General features: G+C 47.8%; 1 protein-coding gene across 4 annotated transcripts in view; it reads left to right on the top strand.

The window, feature by feature from the left end:
* The window catches only part of CCDC6 (coiled-coil domain containing 6), a 92,794-nt gene that overhangs the window by 29,766 nt on the left and 50,145 nt on the right, over positions 1-12,883 (top strand). For all 4 annotated transcript variants that reach the window (XM_075934861.2, XM_075934862.2, XM_075934863.2 and 1 more), the window contains exon 2: positions 392-541. In XM_075934861.2, the coding sequence (XP_075790976.1) occupies positions 392-541 (150 nt within the window). The remainder of the gene's footprint in view (positions 1-391; positions 542-12,883) is intronic.

The following is a 12,883-nucleotide window of genomic DNA, read 5'->3' as shown; positions in this document are numbered from 1 at the left end:
GAAGAATAACTGATGAGCCCAGACTCATCAGTTAACCATTTATACCTTTATGCTGTTACATCCCTACAGGATAAAAAACTGAAAGATTGGGGTGATGGTCATTCCCAACCAATAGTAGGATTTTTGTTTGTTTGATTGTTGCCAGCTGTAGGCTGGACCTTTCTTAATGTTAGAGGGCTTAAAAAAATGCTTGGATCGAAAATAACAGGGCTTCCAAACTTGATACAAAGAAACATGGCATTACAGGGCAGAGTTTCAATGAAAGTAATGGTGTTTACTAACCTGAACACAGTCCTTTTGGGAACAAGTAACAGATGAAATGTGTATTATTTTCAGAATACTCTAAGATCAAAAAGGAATAGTTGTAGCTTTAAAATGTTTCTTTTCACAGCAAGCAAGGGCAGAACAGGAAGAGGAGTTCATCAGTAATACTCTATTTAAGAAGATTCAGGCTTTGCAGAAGGAGAAAGAGACACTTGCAGTGAACTATGAAAAGGAAGAAGAATTTCTCACTAATGAGCTCTCAAGGAAATTGATGCAGGTAATTGGTTTCTCAGCTTGTATTTCTCTTCACAGACCCCAAAGGACAAGCCTCAAGAAGCTAGTTTAAATTTTGTTCATGTTAGCATATTTTCAATAAAAGGGATGGGTCATGTTATCTATAGAACAGAACTAACACTTTGTAGAGGGGAAAAAACAAAAATCTTTTAAAAAATGTTAATGAAAAGGCTTTTTAAAACAAACATTTCTCTAGTGTTTGTAACTCAGATTTTGTAGCACTGAACACTTGAAATTATGTTGCTTTCCATTCTCTGTACTGAGATAGAAAAGGTAAAGATAGCATATAACATGAAAAGTAAATTGGTTTTTAAAAATGCTTAGATTTCTAATATTTTAAGCATTTGTTGGTAAGATGGGTGAAGAACCTTATTTACAGTATTTGATTAAATTAACTCTGCATATGTGACCCAGATAATTAGAATACTTACGTTAAGGTGGATAGCAGCACTTGAAACTGTGCCTGGAAAAGTTATCCACACTTATTTAAAATGTTAATTTGATATTTTTAGTAATTTACAGACTCGTCTATTAACACTTATGATAGGTGCCTTACTAGTATTTCATCAGTGCAGCAAATAAAAGTTTAATAATGTATTTAAAAAACTTATTTTTGCACATTTTAAACTTTTTTAGCATTTTAGTACTGTAACTTTAAGAACTTTTATAATACTGTATATTTAATTGGAGTGAGAAATATACTGTTTGTAAACTACTCTATGGCTAATCTCCTGTGATACCTTCAGTATTGGACAATGGGATAATTAGTGGGTGACTTTGCCACTTGTCCCTTTCCTCATTCATTAAGATAAATGGCCTGGACTTAAGGTTCTTTATATTTTGTGTACATTCCTCCCACAGTTTCTCTGGATTTATACTAATCTAGTCTCATTCACAAATATAAACTTCACAATTTGCCTTTTTCTATGAAGACACTAGCAGCATTTTTGGTGAGAATGAAGGAAGAAGGGAATTGAATATTCTCTTCTCACCAAAGAAAAATTTAGTTCTACTTATAATAAAATACATTGGTACATTCATTCCCCTTTATTTGGCAATAGTGAGGTCACATCACTAAGGGTACGTCTAGACTACATGCCTCTGGCGACAGAGGCATGTAGATTAGGCTACCCGACAGAGTAAAATGAAGCGGCGATTTAAATAATCGCCGCTTCATTTAAATTTACATGGCTGCCGCGTTGAGCCGACAAACAGCTGATCAGCTGTTTGTCGGCTCAGCGCGATAGTCTGGACGCTCCCCTGCCGACATCAAAGGGAGTTGTCGACAACCCAGGTATGCCTCCTGGGATGAGGCATACCTGGGTTGTCGACAACTCCCTTTGATGTCGGCAGGGGAGCGTCCAGACTATCGCGCTGAGCCGACAAACAGCTGATCAGCTGTTTGTCGGCTCAACGCGGCAGCCATGTAAATTTAAATGAAGCGGCGATTATTTAAATCGCCGCTTCATTTTACTCTGTCGGGTAGCCTAATCTACATGCCTCTGTCGCCAGAGGCATGTAGTCTAGACGTACCCTAAGTAAATAGTGAGGTACAACTTCAGTGGACTAGCTCTGGAAAACAGCACAATTGGCCGTGTATTATTTCAATCACTGGAATATTTAAATTTCTAACATAAAACTGAAATGTCTTGAGCCAAATGTTCCATCTATCGCAAAACAAATTTTAATATTAAATAGCTTAAGTGAAAAATGCAACTTGATTTAATTGGCTAAAGTGGCTTCAAACACATGTAAACTCTTAATGCACATGGGATTTCACAATTTTCTTCACAACCAAGTTGCCACACCAAGTGTAATGTATGTTTTATTTATAAGTAAAAGTTTTGTTTTTCTGTTTGAGTTAAGCTGTCAGGAAGGGTGGGTACTGTTTTAAAAGTATATGTGTTGAATAGACTTACATTTTGTGACATTAGGTGCATATTACAGAATTTAAAATAAACTTCTTGTCTAAAACTGTCACAAACTGAACATATTTACATGCTCTTCCATCTCACCTCACTGATAAGTGTCCTTTGGGCTATAGTCTCAAATTAATGGAATCATTGAGTTGGATGAGACCTCAGGAGTCCACAATCCCCTGCCCAAAGCAGGACCAACCCCAACTAAATCATCCCAGCCAGGGCTTTGTCAAGCCGGGACTTAAAAAATTTTAGGGATGGAGATTCCACCACCTCCCTCAGTAACCCATTCCAGAGCTTCACCACCCTCCTAGTGAAACAATTTTTCCTAATATCCAACCTAGACCTCCACTACTGGAACTTGAGACCATTGCTCCTTGTTCTGTCACCTGTCCCTACTGAGAACTGCTTCTCTCCATCCTCTTTGGAATCCTCCCTTCCTTTTCAGTTAGTTAAAGGCTGCTGTCCAATTCCCCTTCTTCTCTTCTGTAGGTAAGTCATGTACTCCAGCCCCCTAATCATTTTTGTTGCCTTATGCTGGACTTTCACCAATGTGTCCACATCCTTTTTATAATGTGGGTCCCAGAATTTGACACAGCTTCAGATGTGACCTCACTATTGCCGAATAAAGGGGAATGAATACTTCCCCAGATCTGCTGGCAATGCTCCTCCTAATGCACCTCAATATGCTGTTAACCTTCTTGGCTAAAAGGACACACAGTTAACTCCTATCCAGCTTCTCATCCACTGTAATCCCCAGGTTCTTTTCTGCAGAACTGCTGCCTAGCCAGTTGGTCCACAGCCTATAGCAGCACTTGGAATTTTTCCATCCCAAAGTCAGGACTCTGTACTTGTCCTTGTTGAATCTCATCAGATTTCTTTTGGCTCAATCCTCCAATTTGTCTACGCCACTCTGGATCCTATCCCTACATTCCAGCATATCTACCTTTGCCCTCTAATTTAAGGTCATCTGCAAACATGATGAGTGCAGTCCATCGCCTTATCTAGGTCATATTCCATTGTCTCCTAAAAAGAGTTGAAGCAGGTTCTATGTTCTTAAATGATTCTTGCATATTCCCAGAACGTTTGTCTGAGAATGACTTATCATAAGCCCACAGGAGTGAAATCCTATGGGCAGACAGTACTAGCAGTTTGAAAAGTTAAGAATTAAACTTTCTTGATAGCCATGGTGGCATAGATGATCTAGGAGAAGTCTAGGAGTCAGACCATCTGGATTTTATAGAAACCATTTGAATTGTGTTTAAAATGGATTAGGGACTAGTCAAGTAGTTGACTACTTGTGTTCCTCCCCTCTTGCTGTTTCTGTATCAGAGGCAGCAAAGAGGAGGGGGAAAGCAGCAGCCAGTGCTAGGGAGAACTGGCTTAAAAGCTGGTTCTCCCCCCCCCCCCCCCCCCCCCCCCGCACTGTCTCTGCGGTGCCATGTGCCTCTCCTCTGCTAGGAGGCTGCCACGAAACAGCATCTATCTGTGTGGGCCCCTGTCACGTTGCTGAATTGGAGGGAAGCAGCCAGATCGCTGGTGCACCCCTAGGTGGGGGTGTTGGCCCCAGAAATTGGTGTGGGGGGAGCCATGTGGGGTGTTGAGTGGGAGATTATTGTTTGTTGATCTTATGTACGCTATTTATGTGAGTGTTTAATGTCTATGTGTGTAGGTAGGAATCTGTAATCTGTGTGGAAGCTGAATATTTCTGTGAATGTGGTTAAGCATGGCTATGGACAGGCTGAGTAGCAAAGCCCTGTGGAACAATGACTCTCAATAGGCTATGGACACACCCAAAGAATGGGATTTGTCACCTGAGGGCAGCCAGCAGGAAACAGAGATTGGCCTCTGACCAGGTGACTTGCTGCATACAAGAAGAGGCCAGGAAGGAGTATAAAGAGGCCATGTGGTCGATGCCATTTTGTTCTCAGCTCAGCACTTCATCCCAGAGGCAGCATTGCAGGGATTGAAGAGCCCGGAAGACCTGTGAACCCATCCTGATCGTAGGATGTGCAATAAGAACTTTTAAACCAGCAGCTGCAACACCTCTGCTAGAGCCTGCATCGAGAACTGGGAGATTCGGTGCATGTAACGTACTGTACTTTAATAACCTTACTCTCATGCTTTTCTTTCTTGTGTTAATAAACCTTTAGTTTTAGATTCTAAAGGATTGGCCCAGCGTGATTTGTGGGTAAGATCCAGAGGGTAAATTGACCAGGGATCTGTGGCTGGTTTCTTGGGACCGGACAGGACTTGTTCGGGGTAGGTGGGATTGGGTGCTAGGACCCCCCACCTGTGTATAGGCCCTGGGCCATCTGGGGCACGGATTGCTGGGGTGTCGGAGGGGTTTTGCTCGGGAGGCTTCAGGCAGGCAGCTGAAGCGCTCTGTGAGACTGGTTTGTGGCCTGTTTGGAGAGGTCGCCAGTCAGGGGGACTGTAAAGAGCCCCGGATTTGAGCAACTCGCCCTGAGCGGACGCCCTCAGCTGTGCCCAGACACGGCCTGGTCTGTCACAGTGGCGTAGTCGGCAGGATCCACAGATCTTGGTCAATTGAGCTTTGGGATCAGGACCCCACGCTGTCTAAACTTGATTTTTGGTGTTGAGAGTTTGGTTGATTAAAGAGCCGCTGCGATGATCCCGGAATTATATGAGAGTCTGAGCAAAAGTGCTCTGAAGGATTTGTGCTTGGGGAGAGGCATTGCCTTTAGGAAAAGGGCCTCTAAACTAGATCTGGTAGTGCTGTTATTAACCAGAGATGTGGATGAAAAGGAGCAGAAGCAAGCCAAGGAGGCTGCTGAAAGAAGGCGGAAGGCAGATGAAGAAATTGCTAAGAGACAGAAGGAGATGGATTGGGAACTTGAGGAGAAGAAGGCAGAATATGCTGAGAGACAGAGGAGGGAAGAGGCAGAGCATGCAAAGAAGATGGCCCTAGCCAAGGAGGAAAATGCTAGACTTGACCTCCAGCTTAAGAGACTAAAAGAACAAGAGAGACTGTATCCTCCTGAAGGTTCAATGTATAACTCTGTGGGTATGCGGTGTGCTTATGATATGGCAGACGTATTTTACCCAGCTGATGTGATGACCCAACCCCAAAGCATGTATGAATGCAAACCTTTTGTGTTACCTGTAGCTAACAGGGAGGTTTGGGAAGGGGGTGCATGTGGGTGTGGAAAGTTTCCTGGAGCTGGTCAGTCTCCCTGTAACCAAGGGGAAAGTGTCTCTACATGTGTGCCTGTGGCAGATGGCTGTGTGTCTGTGCAGGGGGGCAGTGAGCCTGGGGGTGAGGGCCCGTCTGATGCCTCAGAGGTGAGGCTGGAATCAGAACCAGGGCAGGAAGAGCCCAGAAGTCAGGGAAATGTTTCTCTGGGGCAGCCTGGAGTGGCTGGCCAGAGTGAAGTTTTAGTTGAGGAGTTGGTGGCTGGTGAGGTTTGTGGAATTGAACCTGCACAAGCTGAAATTGAGTTGTGTGAAGCACAGTGTGTGCAAGCTGGTAATTTGGCTGGTGGAAGTAGCAAGGGGGCAGTAAAGGAAGCTGTCCCAGTGGCTAGCTGTATGCCTGAGATTAGCCAGGGGTGTTGGGACAAGGGAGAAGCTGTCTCTGGTTGTCTGGCTGTGTGTGGGGAAGAGTTTCTTCCTGTGTCTGAGGAAGGTGCCCCACAGCCTGTGAAGGCTGAGAGCAGTGTTGTGGTCCCAGAGTTGGGTCTGGATATGGCTAAGGCCCAGGAAGGGGGTGGCCCAAGGTTTGTGTCTGCTGGGGAGAGGGATGAGGTGACTCAGGTAGAGTCAGTCAGTGTTTTACCAGAACCCCAGAGACCAGACAGTGGTGACCCTGATATTGTGCCTGATGCTGCTGTGTTGCTGGCAGAGGGGGGAGCGACTCTGTGGGAGCAGAGAGACCCCTTAGCCCGGGCACAAGAAGAGAATGAGGGTGTGTTAACTCTGGTGCCTAATGATGGTGTGGACATTTACAGCCATCTAGAGAGTTGCACAGGGAGTGAAGGTGCTTCCGACCCTGTCTCTTGTGGGTCTGTCTGTGTGCCTGAGAGGGGATTGTCTGTGAATCCACCAGAGGGGTCAGAGATGACCCAGGGAGTAAGGGAATTGCAGGAGGAATTGGTTGTGGCTCAGCAGGGCAAGGCTGCTGCAGAGCCAGGGAAGGGTGAACTGCTGCTTAAGGAAGCTCATAGGGAGGAGAGTCCTGGCAGTGCTTGTAGCAAGCAGTTTGCTGTGACTGAGGGAGGTGACAGGACCTTGCTTGGAGAAGGCATTCAGGAGAAAGCTCTGCCTGTAAACGGCAGCAGCTTCTTGTGTGAGGCACTTGTTTTGGTGCCTGACAGACAGAATTTGTCTGTTAGCAGTGACTCCAATGACTTGGGTTTAGGGAGACCCAGTGTGGATGGTGGTGGAGAGGTCTCAGAGGGACTGAGGGTTGTTCCAGAGGAGGCAGGAACAGCCAGAGAACTGGAGCAGGCGGTTAACCCAGTGACTGTGTGTGACCAGCTTGCTGGGAAGTCAGTGTGTGTGGGACAGGATTGTTCCCAGGTGAATGAGGAGAGTGGGAACTTAGTGTCTCAGATTCAGGAGAAGGGCTGGGTAGCCAAGTATGCAGAGCAGAACAGCTGTGTGGTCACTCTCCCTAGGATGCAGGAGATGGCAGTTATGCTCCCATCTCTTGACATGGTGGACACTCATAATCAATCAGGGAGTTTGATATCTGGTTCCATGTGGAAACAGAGGTTAGAGAGGGACAGAGGAGAGACTTGGGAGTCTACAGCTCACTGCTGTTACCCCACTGAGTGGGGGAAGGGGGAGAATTCCAGGGCCATTGTGAGCCAGGGAGTCACGCCCAGCCAGCCCTTTGTCTTGGGCAGGCCAGAGGTTTCAGGCCTGGAGCCCAGAGGACAAGGGGGAGGGGCAGGACTTGCTTTGGCCAAGAAGATTTGCAGGTTGAACCTGAAGGGAAAAAACTGCAATGGTGTGGAGCCAAAGAAGGGGCATGATGGGGAATGTCAATATACACCTGATATAGGATTGTTCTTGTTACTGATGTTAATTCTTGTAACCAATGGATTATTGTTGCAGAGAATTGTAACGGTATACAGTGTGCATGAGCTTATGGAAATACCATGTAATCTGTCTGGAGATGTACCAAATGACAGACGGTATGTAAGGGGACATTGTGATGTTGCTCTTTCATGGTTAACACTTGTAACTGGTTTTGGAACTTCTTACAGGACAAAAAGGGTTCCAGCCAGAAGGTCCTGTGTAAGAAGGAAACTGAGGCACACCACCATTTTGACGGGGGAGGCCTGTGATGCCCTCAGTGATGTTACTGGCATCACTTCCTGCATCAATTTTGCGTTGGGGGTGTCACGTTGCTGAATTGGAGGGAAGCAGCCAGATCGCTGGTGCACCCCTAGGTGGGGGTGTTGGCCCCAGAAATTGGTGTGGGGGGAGCCATGTGGGGTGTTGAGTGGGAGATTATTGTTTGTTGATCTTATGTACGCTATTTATGTGAGTGTTTAATGTCTATGTGTGTAGGTAGGAATCTGTAATCTGTGTGGAAGCTGAATATTTCTGTGAATGTGGTTAAGCATGGCTATGGACAGGCTGAGTAGCAAAGCCCTGTGGAACAATGACTCTCAATAGGCTATGGACACACCCAAAGAATGGGATTTGTCACCTGAGGGCAGCCAGCAGGAAACAGAGATTGGCCTCTGACCAGGTGACTTGCTGCATACAAGAAGAGGCCAGGAAGGAGTATAAAGAGGCCATGTGGTCGATGCCATTTTGTTCTCAGCTCAGCACTTCATCCCAGAGGCAGCATTGCAGGGATTGAAGAGCCCGGAAGACCTGTGAACCCATCCTGATCGTAGGATGTGCAATAAGAACTTTTAAACCAGCAGCTGCAACACCTCTGCTAGAGCCTGCATCGAGAACTGGGAGATTCGGTGCATGTAACGTACTGTACTTTAATAACCTTACTCTCATGCTTTTCTTTCTTGTGTTAATAAACCTTTAGTTTTAGATTCTAAAGGATTGGCCCAGCGTGATTTGTGGGTAAGATCCAGAGGGTAAATTGACCAGGGATCTGTGGCTGGTTTCTTGGGACCGGACAGGACTTGTTCGGGGTAGGTGGGATTGGGTGCTAGGACCCCCCACCTGTGTATAGGCCCTGGGCCATCTGGGGCACGGATTGCTGGGGTGTCGGAGGGGTTTTGCTCGGGAGGCTTCAGGCAGGCAGCTGAAGCGCTCTGTGAGACTGGTTTGTGGCCTGTTTGGAGAGGTCGCCAGTCAGGGGGACTGTAAAGAGCCCCGGATTTGAGCAACTCGCCCTGAGCGGACGCCCTCAGCTGTGCCCAGACACGGCCTGGTCTGTCACAGCCCCGCTGCAAGTCAGGACCCCCCGTGGACAGGCGCTGCTGGACCCTCCACGAGTCAGGATTGAGCATGCCTGGCTCAGTCCCAGCTCACACAGGGTCTTGGACTACTGCACCTCTGCATTTTAAATGTAGTGAGAACCACCCAGCTATTACTACATTTAAAATGCAAAACCATAGTGGAGGTAGCTCCCAAGCCCAATGCGAGCTGGAATAGAGCACCTTCCCTTATTGACTAATTGTATAGTTGATACAAATTGTATTGACTACATGATTTGCCAGTTACCTGCCTCTTAACATCCTTAACATGGACAACAATAACACATGGAAGAAAAATTGCAGTCTCTAGGCAAATGTTTTGGAATCCAATAGAGGAAATTTCTTTGACACTCTGAAATTAATTGCTTGGGGCAGACATTCGCTATTACCCTCTCCATGAAGGGATCAATTGTAATTCCCCATTTTCTGTGGATAGTATTGCCAGTCCCCCAGCACTACTTAAATTTTACCTGGATTAAAAGTAAAATGGTTAGATTTTATCCAGTCCAGTAACTATAAGATGGTAGCAATAAAACAAATTACAAAATGTATGTTTTAGAAGCACTAATATTTCCCCAAAAGCTGCAGCTGTATTTTTTAGCTGCATTCTAAACTTTATGGAAGCAGGGTTATATGTTCAGATTTAAAATATAGGAAATATATTCTGTTCTTAGAAAGTCGGAGGAGTTAACTACATGCAATCAGTATTCTAGGAAACTGTGATTTGTTAATATACTACAAAAAGAACAGTCATGCTCCTTCAGTTCCTTTCATTTGGGAGTCCTGAAAGACACTGGCATAGGGGAAAAGATTCTGTCCAAACCAGAAATTTAGCAAAATCAAGGATTTCCTTCACAAGGGGCATGCCATTAAAACAGTCTGTATCCAATTCTAGCCCCCCCCCCCCCATTACAGAAAGGAAGTGGGTGCATTGGAGAAAGTCCAGCAGAGGGCAGCCAAAATGATTAGGAGGCTGGAGCACATGATTTAGGAGCGGCTGAGGGATTTGGGCTTATTTAGTCTACAGAAGAGAACACTGAGGCAGGATTTGATAGCCGTCTTTAACTACTGGGGGGCAGGGGGATCCAAAGAGGATGGAGGCTGTTCTCAGTGGTGATAGATGACAGAACAAGGAGCAATGCTCTTAAGTTGCAGTGAGAGAGGTCTAGGTTGGATATTAGGAAAAACTATTTCACTATGAGGGTGGTGAAGCACTGGAATGGATTACCTCTGGAGGTGGAATCTAGTTGCTTCTTCGAGTGATGTCCCCGTGGGTGCTCCACTACAGATGTCGGGCTCGTCCCGGCGCCGCAAACTGGAAATTTTTCGCCAGCAGTAGCCCCCTCCGGAGGACCGCGCATGCGCAGAGTGTTCCGCGGCGTTCACGCCTTTTCTGCATCGCGCGGTCCGACTCGCCACTTCCTCCTAACCGTCCACGGCCGCAGACTGATTTGGAACACGCTCCTCCCCTGAGGAGAATTCGTATTGTTATTCCTTTATTCTTTCCCAGTTATCCCCTTCCTACATAGTTAGTCAGTTATTATCTTAGTTAGTTAATAGTTTAAAAAAAAAAAAAAAAACCTTTTCTTCTCTTCCCGTTATAATCTGAGGGCCGCTTCCACGAGCTCCTCAAGTTTGCTTTCCCCCGGAGACTGCCGCACTAAGCATGCCCGGCTCTCCCGGGTTTAAGAAATGCGCTTTGTGCGGTGAAGCCATGCCGGTCTTCGATGGCCACTCCCGCTGTATTCGCTGCGTGGGAGAGGGCCACATCCCCCAGAAATGCGGTCACTGTGCTGACTGCACGCACTAGGCGTGACAGAGAAATGCACCTGAAGATGCTATTCTTCAATAAGGCTCTCCAGCCCCTGTCGGTAGAAGTACGGGAAGCTCCGGGCACGCATAAATCCAAGGGCGGAAGAAGCTCCGCTCCGTCCAGGAGTCTTAAGTGCAGGAGAGGCGCGAGGCTCGTCGGGCCACCCTCCCACACAGGGAGTGGAGAAGTTACCGAAAGCCCGTAGTACATCATCGCCGAGCCCCGCACTCTCAGTGCTCTCGGTCCTGGCAGGTCGCCCGGAATTGGCACCGTCATCGACGGCACCGAGTCTCCGAGCAGCATCGCAGCCAGATACGGTGCGGTCCGAGGCACTCGGCACCGTTGCCTCATGAATGCTCTCAGGCTAATCCGGCACCGGCGGTCGACCCGGCACCGAAGCCTAAGCAGGCACCGAAGACTAAGCCGCAACCAGCACAGATACTGGAGACAGCACCGAGAAAACACTCGGCGCCTGGGTCATCCCGCCCCCCATTCAAGACCTGGGGATACGGCTTCGGCGCACATACAGGGCACGCCTGCACCTGCCTGCACCGACCATCCGTTGTGTGCGGCTGAACCGGCTCCGTCCGTTGCTTCGGCGCTGGCCCCTACGGGCCCGCAACCCAACGGCTCTGGGGATGAGACGGCACCACCATCCCCATCTTCTCCACCTCGGTCGCCACGCCTCCCGGAGGAAGTCTCTGACTTTGCCTCAGTTGTCTCCATTCCGGGTAGCCCAGTCCCCAGGCCTCTCCCATCCACGGGGGTACCGACTAAGGCTCAAAGGAAGACTCACCATCCTCGTATGCCTTCCCCCAGTCCCGATAGGGCGACGTTTTCCCCTGAAGCATCGCTCTCACCTCGTCAAAGACGGCGGGATCACCATTACGGTTATTCCCCTACGCACCGTTACTACAGATCCCCGAGGCGATCTATTACACCGCCCCGTTATCACCGTTCATACTACTCGAGATTGCCGTATCACTACTCATACTGCTCACGATCCCCGCGATCTCCTCGCTCCCGATACTATCGCCGCAGGAGCGTTGCTTCTTACTCTCCGCAATATTCACACCGTGGCTCTCGCCATTGTACGTACACCTCGCCCCATTCTGATCGTTCACGTTCAGTCACACGACGCTCACCCTCGTCCCCAGACTGGCAGCAATTACTTTCACCACGGCCAATTACTCAGGACTCTATCCTGCCGGCTCAACGCCCACCAATGCCTACCGGGGATGCGTCAACAGCCTCTGCCCCACATGACGATATCACTCAGTCACCTGTAGCAGAGCAACAGCCCACGGCCTCTCCGACAGATGCCGCTTCCTCTTCCCTGGACAACGCGGTGTTTAATGACGAACCCTCTCTCGCGGATGATTACAAACAATTCCATGAACTTTTCAAACGGATAGCATATTCACAAAACTTATGTACCTCCGAGGCGCCACAAAAGCACCATGCCCTCCTCAGAAACTTACAACAAGCCAACAAATCGAAACTAGCTCTCCTGTTCAATGCTGCTATTCTTGAGGTAGCTAATGACATCTGGCAAACCCTGGCATCTGTGCCCCCTACCAATAAACGCACAGACAGGAAATACTTTATTGATGCCAAAGACGCAGAATTTCTTTTTACTCACCCCGTCCCTAATTCCAACGTCGTCGACGCAGCCCAGCAAAAGGCAAGGTCTGCGCAAGCGAGAAATTCTGCTGCGGACAAGGAAGCTAAGCGTCTGGACCTGCTCGGCAGGAAGGTATATTCGTCGGCAACAGCCACACTAAGAATGGCAAACTACTCCGCCCAACTGGCCAACCACGACTTCGATAATTACTCGAAGTTGGTGCCGTTGATGCAACTTCTGCCACACTCCAAAAGGGATGTACTGAAATCCATCGTGCAGGAGGGTTATACAGCAGCCCGTAATGCACTCCAGATAGCTCTGGATATTGCCGACTCGGCTTCCCGCACTACGGCGACATCGATCGTCATGCGACGTGCCTCTTGGCTCCACCTGGCTTCTGTACCAAAAGATCTACAGCCCAAGGTGGAAGACCTTCCATTCGATCGAGCCTCCCTGTTTGCCCAGAACACGGATCAAGTGTTCCATTCTGGAAAAGATTCCCGAGCCACGTTAAGAACCCTCGGGATGTACACTCCGCCGTTCAGGCGCA

Source organism: Pelodiscus sinensis, chromosome 8 (genome assembly GCF_052426305.1).
Source record: "Pelodiscus sinensis isolate ZL-2025 chromosome 8, ASM5242630v1, whole genome shotgun sequence".
NCBI classification, from domain to species: domain Eukaryota; kingdom Metazoa; phylum Chordata; order Testudines; family Trionychidae; genus Pelodiscus; species Pelodiscus sinensis.
The sequence above is the reverse complement of the archived record's forward strand: the minus strand, read 5'-3'. Positions and strand labels throughout refer to the sequence as shown.